Source organism: Fistularia commersonii, chromosome 30 (assembly GCF_037954325.1).
Source record: "Fistularia commersonii isolate RoL2024-O1a breed Wild chromosome 30, RoL_Fcom_v1.0, whole genome shotgun sequence".
Classification (NCBI taxonomy): domain Eukaryota; kingdom Metazoa; phylum Chordata; class Actinopteri; order Syngnathiformes; family Fistulariidae; genus Fistularia; species Fistularia commersonii.
The window spans coordinates 4,824,776-4,842,484 of record NC_141313.1 but is presented as its reverse complement, the minus strand read 5'-3'; the positions used below and the strand labels follow the sequence as shown (position 1 = coordinate 4,842,484).

The following is a 17,709-nucleotide window of genomic DNA, read 5'->3' as shown; positions in this document are numbered from 1 at the left end:
GCCGTCAGTTTCGGAGCCACTCCAGACGGCGTTTTTGTTTTTATTGAAGGGGGGGGGGGGTTATCCCTGCTGCACTGGCAGGGAACGCAGGCAATCCAGTGTATTCTATGTCACCAAGTCTGTTTTATTTTTAGGGTCGGTAAGTAGCACTTTCTGACATGTTTGATGTGTTTGCGTGTCTCGGTATGATGTGTGTGTAGGCCTACATAAATAACACAACTCTGACTATCTGTGTGTGCAGTAAGGAGGTGGTGGTGGTGCTCCTTCTGCAGTGCTGCCTTGCTGACACGTCTGATCAGAAAGTAATGACAGCCTATGATTGTCAAAACGCCTGTCACTGAGTGGCAGCTTGGCTTTGGCGCTGCCTTATTTTCCTCCTCCCTTCCCCCTGGTTTTTGTCACATCTCTTTCCCGGCGGTGGGCTTTGCTTAAACTTAGAGTGAAGGTAAGAGGAAGACACGCTCACAGGCGCCAGGAACTCTCGGAACATGGCGTTGAGGCCATTGTAGACGTCTCCAGTTAATACTGTTGTGCAGACGTGAGCCAGAAAAAGACAGTTTGGCAGTTTAACCATTAATTTTTTTGGCAAACAAAGCAGAGCTTCTGGCATTGCGTACGGACAGGTATGGATTCGGCGTCTGCGGTGCAATGCTCCGACCGAAAACCTTGAATGGTGCGGGAACAAATCAATTCAGTCCTTCAAAGAAAGCGAATTCGGACAGCTGAGCGCTGATTTGTCTGCGAGCTCCAAACTTCTCTTTCTGATTGTAAATGTACTAAATTTGATTTTTTGGCATTGTTTGGCAACCCAGCACTAGAGGCGTGGATGAAATAGACCACTCCCCCAAATTGTAGTCATTCCTTGCCCCCTCAAGACAGTTCCATTAATAATCAGTTAATATTCATCCAAAGCAAAGCCTTTTTTTTTGTCCAAAAATAGTTTAGAGTTAGAATTAACCGACTGATTTTTCTGTAGGAGGTGGGATGCTCGGGGCTTCCGCCTCAAAGAGAGACGGTCCGAAGGGGGACCTTTTGGTGTGGAGGCTCCATGTTCTCCATGTGTGTCTGTGGGTTTTTGCTTCCACAGTCCAAAAACATGCAGGAGGTTCATCGGAGACCCTAAAAAAATGAGCGAGGGCGCTTTGAGTCTCACTGGTTGCTAGGTCATTGCCAATTTCCCTCGCTCTTCCCCATTCGCTCTTTTCTCCCTGCCAGTGAAAACCCATGCGAGCTGCCAGGACACCACCTCCCTTGTCGGTGTATGCTAACACAGTTCGCCTAGCCGCCCGTAAACCAACCGGGCTTCCCTTGTCAGGGTATGATAGCGTCTTCCTCCGAACCGCCCGTCCCAGAATGCTTCATGTTCTTGCCCAGCGTCCCTCTGCCTGTTCCTGTTCAGGTTTCCTCCCTCGTCGGTGTACAACAACACCGTCCACCTAGCCGCCTGTCCTCGAATGCTACCACCCTCCGGCTGGTTGCCCGCTCCTGCCCTGCATCCCACCTACCAGGTCTGCGTGTATCCCTTCTTTGGTCTACGTAAACTTGCTATTTTTGGACTCAGTCCGTCTTGATGCGGAGTTCTGTGTCTGCACGTGGGCCCTCCCCCAAAATCTGTAACAGTAAATAGCTTTACCACTCAAAATGAAAACACTTTATATGAAGCTGCCTTAGTGAACACTCAAGGGCACATCTCAATGAGAGAGTGAATGATATCTTTATATGACGATTGAATGGTTGTATGTCTTTCTATGACATGTGAATAAGAGAGTGAATGCTTGTTTAGTTTGTTTTTGAAGTGTGAATGATAACTGTTATTTCTCTAGATGATGTCTGAATAGAATAGCCTTATTGTCATTGCATTTCAAAAATCGTAACGCTGCTCCATGGTGCAGGAAACAAAAGGGGAAGGCAAAATATGCTGCACAATATAATGAATAAAAAGCATTGCAATAAAGTGAGATGTGCAACTGGAGCAATCAGTAATATTCTTGTAAACAGAGGCTCTTGTAAACATTCTGAGATGAGTTATATTGTACTTCTCAACTACATGCTTGACAAAGCATGTGGATATAGATAATACACTGCGAGATATTGCACTTGAGTGATGCCGGGAAAAAGGGTCTTGAGGGTTTTGTGGTGGTTGAGTGTGGCGATGGCTTCGGGAAAGAAGCTTTCTGAGTCTTTTCGTGCGGCCTTTCGCTTTCCCCGTCGCGCCGGCCGAAAGGCAGCGGCTCTAACAGGTGGGTGACGGGACGGGAATCGTCCCTGATGATGTTTGTCGCTCTGCTGAGGTAGCAAAAAAACCAGCAATATCCTCCACACTTGGTAAAGCGTTGCCCGGGAAGTTTTGAGCAGTGTTTATCACTCTCTGCACCCTCAGGAAGTGAAGTTGCTGCTAGGAATGGGAGGGTACATTGCTTTTATATCTTTATATGCTGTGTAAATGAATGAGTGAATGATTGTATGTCCCTATATGTGTCCTTTTGATCAACTGGTGACGGCTCCAGAGTGAACCTCGCCTCTGGGATTGGATCCAGATCCCCCATGACCCAGAACTGCAGGATAAGCCACATAGATAATGAATAAATGGATGAATGATTCAAGTATTTGGTAAAAAAGAAGTTGTACTTGTGATGACAAGTACAAAGGAAAACTGGATACACACAATACCCTCCTTTTCACCGTCTGAAGCGCTTCTCTAAAATTTATTCAATTTCTCAATAGTCGCAAAAGATGCTCCAGATCCAGAGTTCATGTAGGAGCAGCTGCTCGGGGTGTGTTTGGCTCATCAAACTAACTCATCATATTAACACGCTTTAGTACAGAGTCCATACTTGTCAGCGTGCTGCCACTCCTTCACCGCCCCCCTGTCATTCCACCGTCACTTCGTTTGTGCTGCGATCATGATTGTTGGAAAACTGCTAATTAAAGAGTCTTCAAACTCGAGCTAATGATAGGGAATTCATCTGAGGTTACGAATAAAACCGTTGATACATGCAACGGCTCGGCGACGAGTGCGGGCCGGAGGCAGCCCGCTAACCGGGTCGGGCAAAATCCGCATCCCCCCCCCCCCCCCCCCCCCGCTGTATATTCATGAGATGTTGGTGATGTCATTAGCTTTATTGGACATTTCAGTCTCCCCTGACGACTGACGGAGACCGATTGCATTGCCGAGTAAAAAATGGGACGGCGGCGGCTCGGTATGAAATTATTACACCGGCGTGGACAGTGAAAGCAGAATCCCATCTGTGGGCTTGTAAAAACTGACCTGCTCTTCGTCTGAGGCGTTACGCCGGAGCGCCGGGTTCTTCTGGTTCCGCGTCTCTTCGAGGACGTCTTTATCGTGGAGCAGCTGTTTTTTTGAAACAGAAAAAGGGAACGGAAACGACATGAAAATTTACTCCGCCTCACTTCATGGTTCATTCAGCATTTATCAACGTCTTTATAGGGCAGTATTTTGGCCACCGAGCACATTGGACCAGTCAATGGCTCCTTTGGGACCTTTTTTTTTTCTCTTGCAGCGTCAGGGAGGTGTTTTATGTGGACTACCTGCATTCAGAGTAATCTAGTTTTCCATTGAACTTTTCGTGCCACACAAATAACGCCCCGAAATGCAACTTGTGAGGGATTACAAACACAGATATGACCAAGCGATCCCCTCACACACAGGTTACCTGGTAAAAATGTTTGAATGCCATCGTCTGGATCGGTCTTTTGCAGAGCGACTCCCTCGTCCAACGTCCACCGGATTTCTGACCAAGCCGCCAGTCTTGGAAACCAGTTGGCGAACCGACGACCATTACGATGTGCAGCCGAAGAAAACTAATTTACGAACAGGAGGACGACAAAAAGTCATATTCAGAAACAAAGAGATCAACTGTAGAACATGATGTTATTACAGTATAACATTACATTACATTACATTTGGCAGACGCTTTTATCCAAAGCGACTTACAATAGAGGACAAAAGGACTGCAAATAACACTTGCAAATACAAGATGCACAGAAAATATACAGAACAGTAAGCTTGGGTTAGTGAGTTTTTTTTTTTTTTTGACAAAGACGTACACAAACGTACACACACACACACACTGCATAGCCTAACTTGGTGCCTAACCTGATCTGGGGCAGCTCAAGCATCAGCGCAGTAAAAAGTCCTGAAGTATGGTTAGAAATAAAGCGGAACCGGCCGTCAATAAGGAGCTGGAAATGGCAGCGAGATCCCTCGGAATCCTTGAGATTCCCTCAGTATCAATATCTCCACCATCAACCAGAGCAAATGTGTTTTCTTTACTTTCAGACACAAAAAAAAGAAACGCTAAAACTCAGGTCAAACAGGAGTACATTCTGTAGACTTGGAAGAGACGGGACCTGAAACGTGGGTCGATACGATCAAGCCCTGAGTAAAATCAATACGTATTTTTCTGAAAATGCATGAAATCCAATGTTGCAAATTGAAAGTACAGACCTGAAAATGAGCACATAAGTCCATTATTTATATTTCTTTCTTCATACATAACTCTGCTCAATGCATAAATATTATCTTTGAGCTTTATAGAGCTTTGACTGAAACTGTGGTGGATCAATAATGGAAAATAAACGTCTCGAGGAAAATCCCTTCCCGTTAGCCAGTACTTTGAATATAATTTATGTTAAAACCGAGATGTGTAACGTTACAACAGAGCGTTATTCCAAGTTCTGGAATAAGGATTTGGACCAGGAAAAGCTGCAGAAAGGTCGGACATGATTCTGGGATGCAAATCACATTAAAATGAATGCCCCTCCAAATAAAAATCAATGGCGGCTCTCTGGAGGGTCCGGTCGGGCAGGCGGCATGCACGGCCGTAACACTGCTGCACTGCACCACTCCATCCTTGTGGACACACACACACACACACACGTCTCGCTGTGCCTCCGTTTTGAACGGCGTCCAATCCAGAGAGTGAGTCATCAAAATGCCAGAGGGCACAGGTGAGAAAAATAACAGCCGCTTTGATAAAATTTCGTTTCGCCACAGCGGAGCCTCTGAGCGCCGCACTAAACTTAGAACCCCGCGTGCGGCGGCAGTGAGTCACAAAGAATTCGCTCTCTCCAGAAGCAAATATTTGGAAAAAATTAGCAGAGATTGTCCAACATGCAGTTGTTCAATCTTTCGGGGTAGATTAGTGTAATACCTTAAGAAAGATACCCCCCGAAATCCTTTACTGTGCATAATTATTTCTTTTTTCCTGCTCCTCCTGGACTCCCCCACCGACTCTCTGAATGGAGGAGCCCCCTCCTCTCTCTCTCTCTTCGCTCTCAATGTATGCTCCTCCTTTCTCTCCCCGCAGGACCCGAGTCTTCCTCCTCCGGTGCGAGCCTCTGACAGCAGAGCTGCACATAAAGACGCAGCTACCTTTGCATAATGCGGATGCACCTTCTGTAGGTCGAATGAAGCTCTGTCGACATGTGTCAGGAGCTTCCCGCGTAGGCTTGGACTAATGATGGCACAACGGCCGGCCCACTGCCCCTCAGCATATGCCCACTCTCACAGCAACCCGTGTGCGCGTATGCGTGTGTGCACGCACACATGGGGTGGCAGGGTTCGTCATGCTGATTAAAAGCGGCCCCCCCGCACCCCTTAACAAAGCCCCCTAGAAAAAGACAGCAGGGAACATGAACCACTGTCAGGTCGGCCCAGATGAGGACACAGGATCCGTGTCACCTGAATTTACCGGCCTAATATGACAGCCAAGTTGTGATCCCTTGTCTGGGACGTGTCACATCGGCAGAGTTTGGCCCGATTCTCATGCAAATGATGTCAGGTTTGGACGGAATTTGAATGAGACTCGTCACACTGTCCGGGGGTCTAAACTGAAACACCAGAGTGTTTTCTCTGAGAGCTTGGGATGAAAAAAAAAAAAAAAAAAAAAGAAAAAAGTATGGAATTTGACATTCAAACCTGAAAGCCCAAACCAGAAATAGTTCAAAATAATGAGGAACCCCGGCACAATGAGTAGACTATAACCTATTTACCTTCAATCTACACGCCAATAAAAAGAGACGAGGTCTTGGGGAGGCTGATCTGATGAATTATATTGTGATTGATCTCGTCCTCCGGCGGGTCTTTTCAAACCTCGCATAAAACTTTCATGGCCCGTAATAATTTGCATGCAAATACGTTCATAAAAAAAAAAAAAAAAAAAAAAAAAACAACCGGCATGATTTTCTTGCCCGGGCCAAAGTTTGAATTAGAAAAACATGAATTTGCAGTAATGTTGATAAAGAGCTGGGCCAGAGAAAATAAAAAAAAAGGCTCAGTAACATGGCAGTATTTCAACAGGGCTCTGCACAGGGTCAGCCACCCCGAAGATGACACACTGAGATCAGACTTGTCATAAAGGAGGGGGGGCTCCGGGTTAACCGTGCGTGATGTCATTGTGATGTCACTGACCTATGACCTGTAATACATGTTGTGATTTTTTTTTTTTCTTTAAGTTGATGGAGGCTATCGCGGCTGCCGTCGGGCGAGAGGCGGCGTTTACCCTGGACGGGACGCCGGTCGATCACAGGACCACATATAGAGGCGACCATTCGCACGGCCCGACTAGAACCGTCCGATCTCCGATTCGTGAGTCTCCAATGAACCCACCGCACGGTTTTGGGCGTTGGAGCGAAGGCGAGAACTCTGAGGAAACCCGAGTTCGCGCAAACATGTAGAGAAAATCGGGACTCCTACCAGGGTTCGTCGTCCTTTGAGGCAGAAGCGCTAACCGCTACCACCGTGTTGCCGATCTACGGGTACATTTTGAGGTGTATATACGATGTATTGTCTGTTTTCTCGTGCGCTCGCGCCGCAACCAAGCCCGGTCAAGTGACAGATTCCAGGAAAATAAGACATTCAAATAGAAACACCTCAGTCGGTGATGTGTGTTGATCCAATGCTGACACTGATACATACACACCTGTGGGCTTTAAAACAGTTCAATGCCAGGGAATGAAGGCTTTGATAGAAACTAAAAGACTCTCCATCCATTCAATATGTTGGCAGCCGTCATTATTCTCTGAAGAATCGACTTTGTCACTTCTCCATTCTTCAAGAGCCCCCTCCTCCTCTACTCCTCCCCACCCCGGCCTGATGAATTAGGTTGTCTGTATCGCCCAAAACAAGGCTCACTCCTGACAGGTACACAACACTTTACAAGATGGTTCTGACTGCCTGCAGATCTCAGCGGGACAAACGTGTCAACAAGAAATCGGATTGAAGTCTCTGTCCATGATGAGATGTCTCGGGTGATTTTAAACCTTCAGCCGCTCCTCAATTTCAGCATCGTGGCATAATGTCTTTTTTTTTTTTTTTTTTTTTGTGGTTGAATTTAAGGTGCTCTATTGTTCCGCTGTCAGATTGGCTCGGGCGGAAAGACGTGATTTCCAGAGAGGTGCGAGAGGTTTTGGATTTGAGAGGTGCGAAGCGTGAGTTTAATTTTGTAACGCGGTGCAGATGCCGACGTGCACTAAAGAAGAAGCATGACTTCTGGAGAGTTGATTGTTTGTTGTTATTATTACGGGACCGGCGGTGGACAGCGTTGCTCCTTCGGAGTCTCCCTCTGTTTCTGAAGCACGGTGCCTTTTTCGTACGGCCAAAACACGAGACCTAGTCTTTTCTTTTCTATTTTCACAAAACAAACACAGAGTTCATCCAACACACTGAAACTAATCGACATTTGCTTTGTCTGCAATCAATGCATTAATTCACTTATCCTGCACACAGGGTGGCAGAAAGGCCCTGTCAGACCTGTGGATCCAACCGGCAACCTTCTTTATTTGAGGCGGAAACAATAACAACTGCACCACCGTGCCGCCCTAATTGACTAACTGACTAATCGATAATATTTGAAATATTTTTTCAACACCACATGACAGCACATGCATAATAATAAAAACCAGCGGTCCCCAACCAGCCCCCCCGGTCCGTGGATCGTTTGGTACCGGGCCGCGCAGAGAGAATAATAACTTTTATTTATTATCGGAGTCTAAACGATATTTGATTTTGAAAAATGACCGAATTCTGTCCGTTACATCCGTCTATGCCTCACGCATGACGAGGGAAGTCAAGACGCTTGTCTAGGTCACGTGATGCATTCACGCTAATATTAAACCCGCAAGCTTGCAAAATGAGTAAAAAACAGACGTCCGTGGAAAATTTCTGAGAAATTTCGGAGAAAAGGCAGAGTGAGGAGACGGAAGAGCCTCTGACTGCTAAGAAAAAGAAAGCAACATTTAACAGACAATACCAGGATCCCTATTTAAAATATGGATTCGTTGCGACAGGTGATTCCCACGCGCCGAGCCTGCTCTGCATGATGTGCGGCCGCCGGCTCGACTTTGGCGCGATGAAGCCTTCAAAACTGCTCTGCCACTTGGAGACCAAGCACCCTGCACTAAAAAGAAAGCCTTTGGAAAGAAATCAGCGGGAATATTATGTATTAATATAAATTTGTATTTTTCTGCCGCATCTTGAAGGCCGGTCCGTGAAAATATCGTCCGACACTAAACCGGCCCGTGGCGCAAAAAAGGTTAGCGACCAATGGTTTAAACAGCACGTCAATCATGCAAGTTGGATTTTTGTTTTTATTATTAAAATGATTAATTCATAGCCTCAACAAAACACTATTTCAAGTCAAATAATGACCGATTAGCTATTCAGTAAAAGGAAAAACTCTTCAGAATAGCCCTAAAAATCCATCCGTTGACACTATCAGAATTGAATGGAGGTTCAGGCCATAACAAAAAGACAAGTGATCAACTTGTGTCTCTCTTGCGGACGTTATTTGTTTAGTCTCTGGTTTTACCTCTCGTCCTACATATTGGCTTATGAGGTCCATCGGCCTCTTTTTCGGACGGGGGCCCGAGAGGACAAGGTTAATTCTCTTAATCCCGGCTGTCAGCGTGGCTACACATGATATGCATGTCACAAATATTCAAACAGCGCTCGCACCATCATGTGCATCTGACTGACATGTAATGCTCCGTGGATTTATAAATGTTGGGTGTTGAGCGGCAGAAGAGCCCGCTGCGACTCAAAGTCTTCCGTTTTGATTATTATAAATGGATAAGAAGCTACATCGCGGTGCCTCTTGTCATAAGCAGCCTTTTGTTTAACGTCAGATTTGCGCCGCCGTCTTGCGAGTCTCCGTTCGGTTGGTAATGGCGATGACACGGAGCCAATTTATTTTGTGTTTGCTTTAAAGCAAACAAGAGCCATGAGAGAACAAACAAAACATCGACTGGCTGACAAAGTCGTGAGTGTAGCTTTCGAATCTGTTGTGACAAGACGGACCGGCTTGTTTAAGATTCCGTCGGCATGTGGGCGCCGCGCTTGCAACCAACCCAGCGCTGGAAATCCAAATACTAGAAGCTTAGCAATGCCAGTTTGGTTAAAACCGGACTGCGTTCATTTATAATTTTTTATGTGTCTCCCAGAAAACAACTAATAGAGCTGTTATTTCCTTCTGCTGCGAATCCTTTTTTTTGACACGAGTACTGCATCGCTGTGTGTTGCTCTCCATCTCCAGTGAGTTTTATTACATGTGTCTGCCATGTATTTCTCACCGCGGCTGCTTCTTTAATTTTTTTTTTTTTCTTCCTGCCACCCAGAGCATGCTGCAAGGCACTGGAACTTTATTGTTGCATGGGAAAGCGCCTCAGGCTAGTGTTCAAGAGCCGCGTGGGGTGGGAGTGTGTCGGCTTAAATACCTTCAGTGGAGACATGCAGAGGCCTCTTTTATCAGGTGACTTGCTGAACTATAAAGCTGAGCCGTTGTTTTAACAATAGTGTCAAATCCTTATTTTATATGACAATGTTTTGCTTTTTTTTTTTTTTTTCTCCTTCTCCTGGAGTGGATTATGTCTATTTGAAATAAGTTCTCCATTTTGCTGATAAGAGTTCATCACATGCTGCAACTTTTTTTTCCAGTAAATTTTCTAAACAGCCCAGGAAACAGCATCTGACAGAGATTACTTTGGCTGAAATTTACATTCGGAAAAGTAAAGGGTGTCAACTTATGAAGCCTTGCGCAAAGCATTGACCCATTCACACACCAAGGCTGACCAGGCTGTCGGGAGCAAATGCTCAAGGATCATTCACATGCAGACGGGAGGAGCCGGGAATCAAACCCGAAACCTTCTGACCGGAGGGACGCTCCAGAATGGAGAGGTAAGGCAACAACATATTGTTTTCCCATGAAGAAATAGTTCACATTAGCTCAAGCAATATGAAATTTGCCACCATCGCAAACCCCCTTCCCCAAAAAGATGAGATGGGTACATGGTTACGGAAAACAGCTACTGACCAATAGGAGAAGAGTTCTATGAGGATGTGTATTGTAATTTACCGTTTTTTAATGAGAAAGTTGTTTTATCAAAATTACTTTTAAGGGGTTAATTACCCTGTGTTATTCTACCCCCCTATTGAAGAAGTAGGCCAAGGGTAAAGGCGCCTAAAATTAGCTCGATGAATTTAAAAACTTAGCTCTGGGGGTTTGCAACCATCTAAATATTTTAGCCAGAAATATCGCCCAATTATTTTAGTGAATATTTTTTTTGCTGGCGTATTCTGAATTGACATTTCGTTCGGCGGTTGGACGAGTGAAATGAATTCTTTCTCAGTGCCGTGCAATGATCGGGCCAGCCAAAAAAAAAAAAAAAAATCATGTTCGATTCTAGTTATTTACTCTTCTCTCCATTTCGAAGCGACAGCAGAACCAGACGGGCTGCCGTCCCACTCCGGGGCTCCATCCAGAGCCCGAGGAGACTGAGCTGAGGCCGCCGCCACAATAGCGTCAACCCTTGACCTCGCAAGGTGATTGAGAATACAAGATCTTTTTTTAAGTACGGACGCAGGGGACATCGCCTCAAACACACCCGTGTCTTAGACATGTCATGGAGGAAACACCACGGGAAGCTGATTTGACGTGGCCGTCCTCTTGACTCATGCCAGTCAGTGACTCAAACCGGCCGTTTGTCTGTTTTAAAATGGAGAACGCGGCTGTCAGATTGCTGTCAAAATTCAGGCTGTCACACGGCATTAAATTCATAATCCTGACAGGAGATTGCCAGATGGATGGACATTTAAGTGCAGTCATGAAAACAGTCAATGACACTTGCTCTGGGACTCACCTTTTTTTTTTTTTTTCTTTCCCCGAGACGACAGATAATGCTGTCGTATCTGAGATTTGACTGTCAACAGAGGAGGGGGAGGAGGGGGGGGGGGGGGGGGTTGAGAGGCGATCAAGCATCTGTCACGCCAAGTGGACTGATCTGTCCTTGGCTCGCGCTTCTCTTCAGGTTCTCGGTCTCTGCTTGGACCACAATCCAGATTACACTGCATTGCTGAACTGCTGTTTCGCGTGGCAAATGTCAATATACAACGAACACAAACCAGCAAGTTGGAGGCCGCAAATGTGGCCCCGCGATGCCGATGATGAAGGGTTAGCTCACACTTTTCATCGGATCCTCTCCAGAACACAAGGGGTCCTCTCTTGTGTCACGTTTCCCTGAAAATCCTGCGAGAACATAATCTGTCATTTCACAATTAGGAAACAGTTGCAACAGGTTGGAGGGACAACAAACAGATCTCACGTTCGACGTCGTGCTCGGAGCTCGGCCGTCCCTGAATTCGTGCGGCGCGAATTACTGAAGACACACGGCAAATTTAATCCAGGACATGAAGTTTATTTTACAGCTGAGGATAAAAGAATGCCATTGTGAATAATTGGCATGATGATAAAATCTGAAAAACTATCACTGCGTGAGAATTTATACTTTCAATGTATGTACTGTATAATACCATGTATCAGAGCACATGCCAGTAAAGTTCTGTCATCTTATGTAAACCACACTGAGGGACCTTGCTTTTTTTTTTTTCTCTTTTTTCATTTTTTTTTTTTTACTGAAAAAGGAACACCGTGGTCCAACAATACTCTGTAGCTTTATACATTTTCCCCAATATTTGTCTAGAAAATAACATTATAAAAATGCACACAGTACAAATAATGTTTAATTGTAAAGAGCAAGATATGCTAACATACGCATATACATACTTGCTGATTATTCATACGATAAGTTTTCAACTTCGGTAATTTTACAACGGTAGATTCACAATAATAAAATTGGTAGCCTACGAACGCAAATACTGTACATGGTGTGACGACCAGGAAATCATACTTAACTAGAGAAACAATGACTCTAAACATTTCGTCGGATTTTCTGCTATTCAGTGGCAAATACAAAAAAACAATATCACAAATGATTCCCCAAGCAATCGCCGATTGCTTAACAATGGGGAACCGAGCGTGGCCTTTTATTTCTTTCTACACATTTCACTTCTTCATCGATTTACACTTCCTTAAAGTGCTTTTTTTTTACTTTTATAACACCACCCTTCAAATGGATGCTTTTACCTTCATAGTAACGGCTATAAATTTGTCAAACGGGGACATTAATCTTGTCAAAAGGGCTGAAATTTCATTAGACCTATGCTTACTGCTTTACATAAAATCATGCACAAACAGTCTCATAAATAATAAAATGCAAGTCGTGTTTATATATATATATACACATATATATGTATATATAGACAAACACACACTTATACATACATATACATGTATATATTTCTTTTTTTCAAAAATCATTCAAAAACAGTGATCAAAATAAGATCATGGTCCAGTTTTAAAAACAACAGACGACTATTCCAAAAGGCTCAGAAAAGATGCAGTGCATAAAAAAAAAAAATAAAAATAAAAAAAAATAAAAAAAAAAGGAAAAAAAAATAAAAGCAACAATCAGTCAGTGACTACATAGTGCCATGGCTGCAACACCATTTTGGTACATTTATGTCATCAAAAAAAAGTTGACTTTTACAATGTAGCTTTGAACCATTGCAGTGCAAGCTCCCGCTATAATGAATCACTGAATAATTACACTATATTGTGTAACGCTACCATGTTTTCATTATAATATATATATATATATATATATATGGTAACAATGCTTTATACAGTTGTGGCACTATCTGTTATGACAGATTGAAGCTTGGAGTTATAGTGCAACAGGAATCTGTCATGCCGTCAGGTTCGTCTGACTTCATTGTTTATCAAACTTCTCCAACTCTTTCACAAAAATGAGGTGGTCCTCCGGAGACTTTCCGTGTGTTTTGCAGAGGTGCAATTTTATTGCGTGTTTGCTCACAAAGGTCCGATTGCACAGTTTGCACTGATATATGGAGCCGATGTCCTCCTCTGTGATTCCGGACGAGCTCAAAGTCTTGTCCTCCATTCTGCCGACTTGCTGCTCTATCAAGTCTATCGAAAGCTTCGAGAGGTCCTTCAGAGTAAAACCGAGATGGGACTCCAGGTGGTGAATGTAAGACGAGGGAGTTCTGAACTGGGATGCACAGTCACTGCACAAAAACAAAGGCTGGCCGGAGTCAATATTTTTTAGGAACTTTGTGCCCCCTGTCCGCTTTAACTGGTATTTGACATTGGCCAGCCAATGCGAGATAGTAGTCATTGAAAGACCAGTGAATTTACAGATATGGACCCGCTCCTGGGGCCCGAGATCGCTGATCACAAACTTTCCCTCTGGGGTTTCCCTAAGACTCGAGGCGAACTGGGCCTGGAGGATCAGGAGGTGCTGGGGATTCCAGTTTGACTGCCTGCCCTTCCGCCTCTGGATGGGAGACAGCTCCTCCAAGCCGTCCTCGAACGTAGAGCCGTCAACATCGGACTTTTCGGAGATAGACGACGGCGTTGTAGACTTTGGGGTCAAGTGACCTGACAGATTCTTCACCATATCAGAAATATCCATCAACGCATTCTCCCGAAGGGGCGGAGAGCAAGTTTGGGAGATACTTTTAGAAACCGATTTGCTGATGCTGTTAGGTGTAGCGGTACTACTCTTAACTGTACATCCACTTGAGTTTTTGGATTTCGTCAGGTCCATTGGTTGGTCGTCGTCACCGTCGTTGCTGTACTGACTGGCAGGCTCAGTTTGTTTCATTTGGACGGAGTTGGTGTTGATTTTATAGAGCATTGCGAAGGGATCAATGAAGGGAGTGGACACTTTGGCAGCTTTTCCTAAATGGTTGTTCATAATGGACTGCAAAGCGCTGAGAGGGTTTACAAGTGGTTGCTCAGGTGAGTGGTCTGTGATGATGCTCAGGTTACTGCCGCCGTTGCTTACCGGCTTTTTGGGCGAAGCCACTTCTCTCTTTATCAGGGTATCGATTTTACCCTCCAGCTGCTCGTCTTCTTGACCCCTGATCTCACTCTGGTCCTCTGGGGTACAGATTTTAACTGGCTTCAAGATTTCCTGACTGGATGACGTTTGCTTATCCTTGTGGTTCTGCAATGGAGATCTTGTGGATCTCGCTTTCGTCTCAAAGGGTCTCTCTTCTTTTTCGCTCTTGACTAAAGTCTTCCCTGTCACCTTTTCCACTAGCTTCTCCATGGCCCGCACATTGTTCTTGTGGCTTGGTGGCGGAGAGGGGCTGTTCGGTGAATGCACCAGAGAGCCCAGCTCGGTCGACAGCACCTTCAAACTGTTGCTGCTGAACAAAGGCTGAACCTGTGCGCAGGGTGGCAAAGCAGACTTTAAAGATCCATGAAGCTGATAGGCAGCGTGGATGCTGGGATATCCACCCCAAGTTGGCGTGCCTGTCTGGGCCTTGCTGATAGCACTCGAAACGGTGTTCTCCAGAGACTTTAAGATGTCCAGGCCTCCTTTAGGTGCCTCTTCTAAGTCCTCTTCCCTCAGATATTGGTAGGATACAGCCTTTCCCGGCTTATCAGATTTTTCCGGTGCATCTTCTTTCTCCTCTTTAATCTTTTTATCTGGCTCTGTGGTCTTAAAGCTCTCCTCTTCTGTCTCTTCGTCCTTTTCCTCCTTTTTCTCCTCTGGACTAGCTGGCGGCATCGGAGAGTCAGGCTGTGATTTCCCGTTGGGCGCTGGAAGTCTTGTGGTGGTTGGTGGTAAAGGAATAGACTGAATCTTTTCCTCAACGACGGGATCAAAAACTAACTGCTTACCCTTTTTGGAGGCTGTACTGGTTACTTTGAGAAAGTGTCCTGTAACCATCATGTGGGCCGTGAGTTGTTGCAAGGTGTCGTGTGAACTGCCGCATTCCATGCACTTAAGAATTTGCGCCTTGCGCGCCTCGAACTGCCAGGTATAACTTGCTCCATTTTGGTAACCGTATCGATTGTTCGGAGTGACGTAGGGATTGGCCACTTTTTGGTCTTTTGGTGTCTCCCCCAGAGGCATGCCGGATGTGACGGACTCCGGGGAGCTTGGGGACATCAATTCTTGAAATGCTCTCTTTTTGGTCGGTGGAACAAGCTTTGAGGTGAGGGCTGGCATTGGTTCCTTTAGAGGCACTTTTTGATAGTGTTTCGTTTTGATCATGTGCACACTGAGATCTTGCAGGGATTCGAAAGAGTGACCGCAGTACATACATTTAAGAACTTTCTGCGCATCTTCTTTCCCCTCCATCTCCAGCAAAGAACGCTTGCGTGGCTTGGACCACTTCTTGCCGCGGTCGTCCTCGGGATCCTTATTGTCGTCACGATAGTGGCCCGTCTCATTCATATGCACCGTCAGGCCCACCAAAGTGTCATACGCTGCACTGCAGTCCTTGCATCTGAACTTACTGGCACCTGTAAAAACAGGCCCGTAGAGCTTATTGTTTTGTCTGTAGAGCTGTACAGTGCTGAAAAGGCTAGGTTCAGGAAGAAGGTGGTATGGAGTGTGCTGTAAGGTTTTGGCCAGTGCCGCCTGGTGCCAGTCGTAGGCTAATCCCCCTGCGCTACCGGAGTTGACACTGGTGCTGCTGCTGTTTGAGACAGATCTTGTGGTCGCACTGCTGGTGGTGATATCGGTCGAAGTGGAGACGTGGCTCATGCCGCATCTCTTTGACAGGATGCTCGCCTGGCTGTGATTGTTCAGGAACCCGTTGCTCCCTTTATGGTTACTCCCGTTGCTGTTGCTCGCAACAACATCATTCCCTTGTTTACTTTTTAGGATATCCAGAGCAATGCTGGACCAGGAGGCCTCAGAGATCAAGTTTGCATAGACGGCTTTCATTTTTGCCAAACTGTCTTGTAGCGAGAGGCCGTTGATGGACTCCGTGCTCTCCTCTAGCTTCTCTTCAACCTTTTCCTGACCATCGCCCGGGAGGGACGTCGTCTTGAGATCTGCCAGCTGGTCACTGGTGGTGCTGAGCGGAGAGGCGTACCCAGCATCGGGGTTGGTGCCGTTGCTGAAAGGAGAGTTCTGGCCACTGTAGTGATCTCTTGCGTCCTCGTCTTCATTAAGCAAGTAGTCGGCATCGTGACCGTCCAGAGAGAGGCCGTCATCCTGCAGGTGTTCCTCTTCATCGTTCTTCTCCAACCCAAAGTCATCTTCGGGTCCGTAAGCTGAAAAATATGGAAAAAGGGGGAACAGTCAAATGATATGTTCAGATTCCTACTTCCAGTATATATACTGCTCAAAAAAATAAAGGGAACACTTGAACAACACAATGCAACTCCAAGTCAATCACACTTCTGTGAAATAATAGTGTCCACTCAGGAAGCAACACAGATTCATTTTGACTTGTTTTAAGGACATTACATCAAAGTTGGATCAGCCTGGAGTTTGTTTTTACACTTTAATTTTGAGTGTGATTCCTAATCCAGACCTCCATGGTTGATACAATTGATTTCCATTGATCGTTTTTGTGTGATTTTGTCGTCAGCACATTCAACTGTGTAAAGAGCAAAGTATTTCATAAGAATATTTCATTCATTTAGATCTAGGATGTGTTTTTTAAGTGTTCCCTTTATTTTTTTGAGCAGTGTATATCTGACACTAAAATAGGACCAAAATGACTCAATAAGGTGGTTCAAAATGGCTATTCAAAAAAAAGGGAAAAAAAAAGCATATATTTCTGTGAGCATCCCCAGCAGACACAGGTTTTTAGTATTAAAGTAGCACACATCTATATCTTGACAGTGACAGATAGTCCTCTTTACCGCAGTGGCTAATGAAGGTATCGAACGCCACAACACAGAGCTTTCAGATACAAGGACGAGCGGCAGAAAGTGTTTCCTCGCGGTTAGAATGCTGGTGAACGAGCAAACTGAATCGGGAGCAAATCCCAAAGTCTTTTGATTTCGTTTTCGCGGTGAGACATTTTATACATAATCATACACAAAAGAAAACAAGGGCTGTAGAAAAAAGTGAACGCTCGCTTAGACTCGCGATCGTATAGCGATGAATTATAAGATGGATTTGCAGCATACATACACGAACCACTCTATTCATCAGTTGAATTTCATGACAAATCGTCAGAAATTGCCGGTCCTCTCTTTATTTAATAGATTTATTCCTACAACAGGCCATACATAGTATAGATTCAAAAGCAAGAGACGGCGGGGGGAGAATGCCAGCTCCGTTAGCCCTGCCAAAGCCAGGGCTGGCTGGAGTCAACTTGGCACCGGATGTGGAAGTCCTCACAGCGTGATGCTCGGAAACAGACAGTGGACATGACAGCCGTGTTGTTATTGCCTATTCTCCTCGAGTACTCACAGAACCGGGTGTATCTTTTTTTAAAAGGAGATTAAAAATGAACAAAAACGCCAAAGTGTTATTAGAACGACTAATGCAACCCAAAAAAATACGACAGCGAGG

General features: G+C 45.2%; 1 protein-coding gene across 1 annotated transcript in view; it reads right to left on the bottom strand.

Moving 5' to 3' along the window:
- Positions 1 to 11,691: 11,691 nt before the first annotated feature.
- LOC147216166 (teashirt homolog 1-like) overlaps positions 11,692 to 17,709 on the bottom strand; it is a 32,871-nt gene continuing 26,853 nt past the window's right edge. Inside the window, exon 3 of the mRNA XM_086177578.1 lies at positions 11,692 to 16,454. Within this exon, the coding sequence (XP_086033704.1) occupies positions 13,126 to 16,454 (3,329 nt within the window). The 3' untranslated portion in view covers positions 11,692 to 13,125. The remainder of the gene's footprint in view (positions 16,455 to 17,709) is intronic.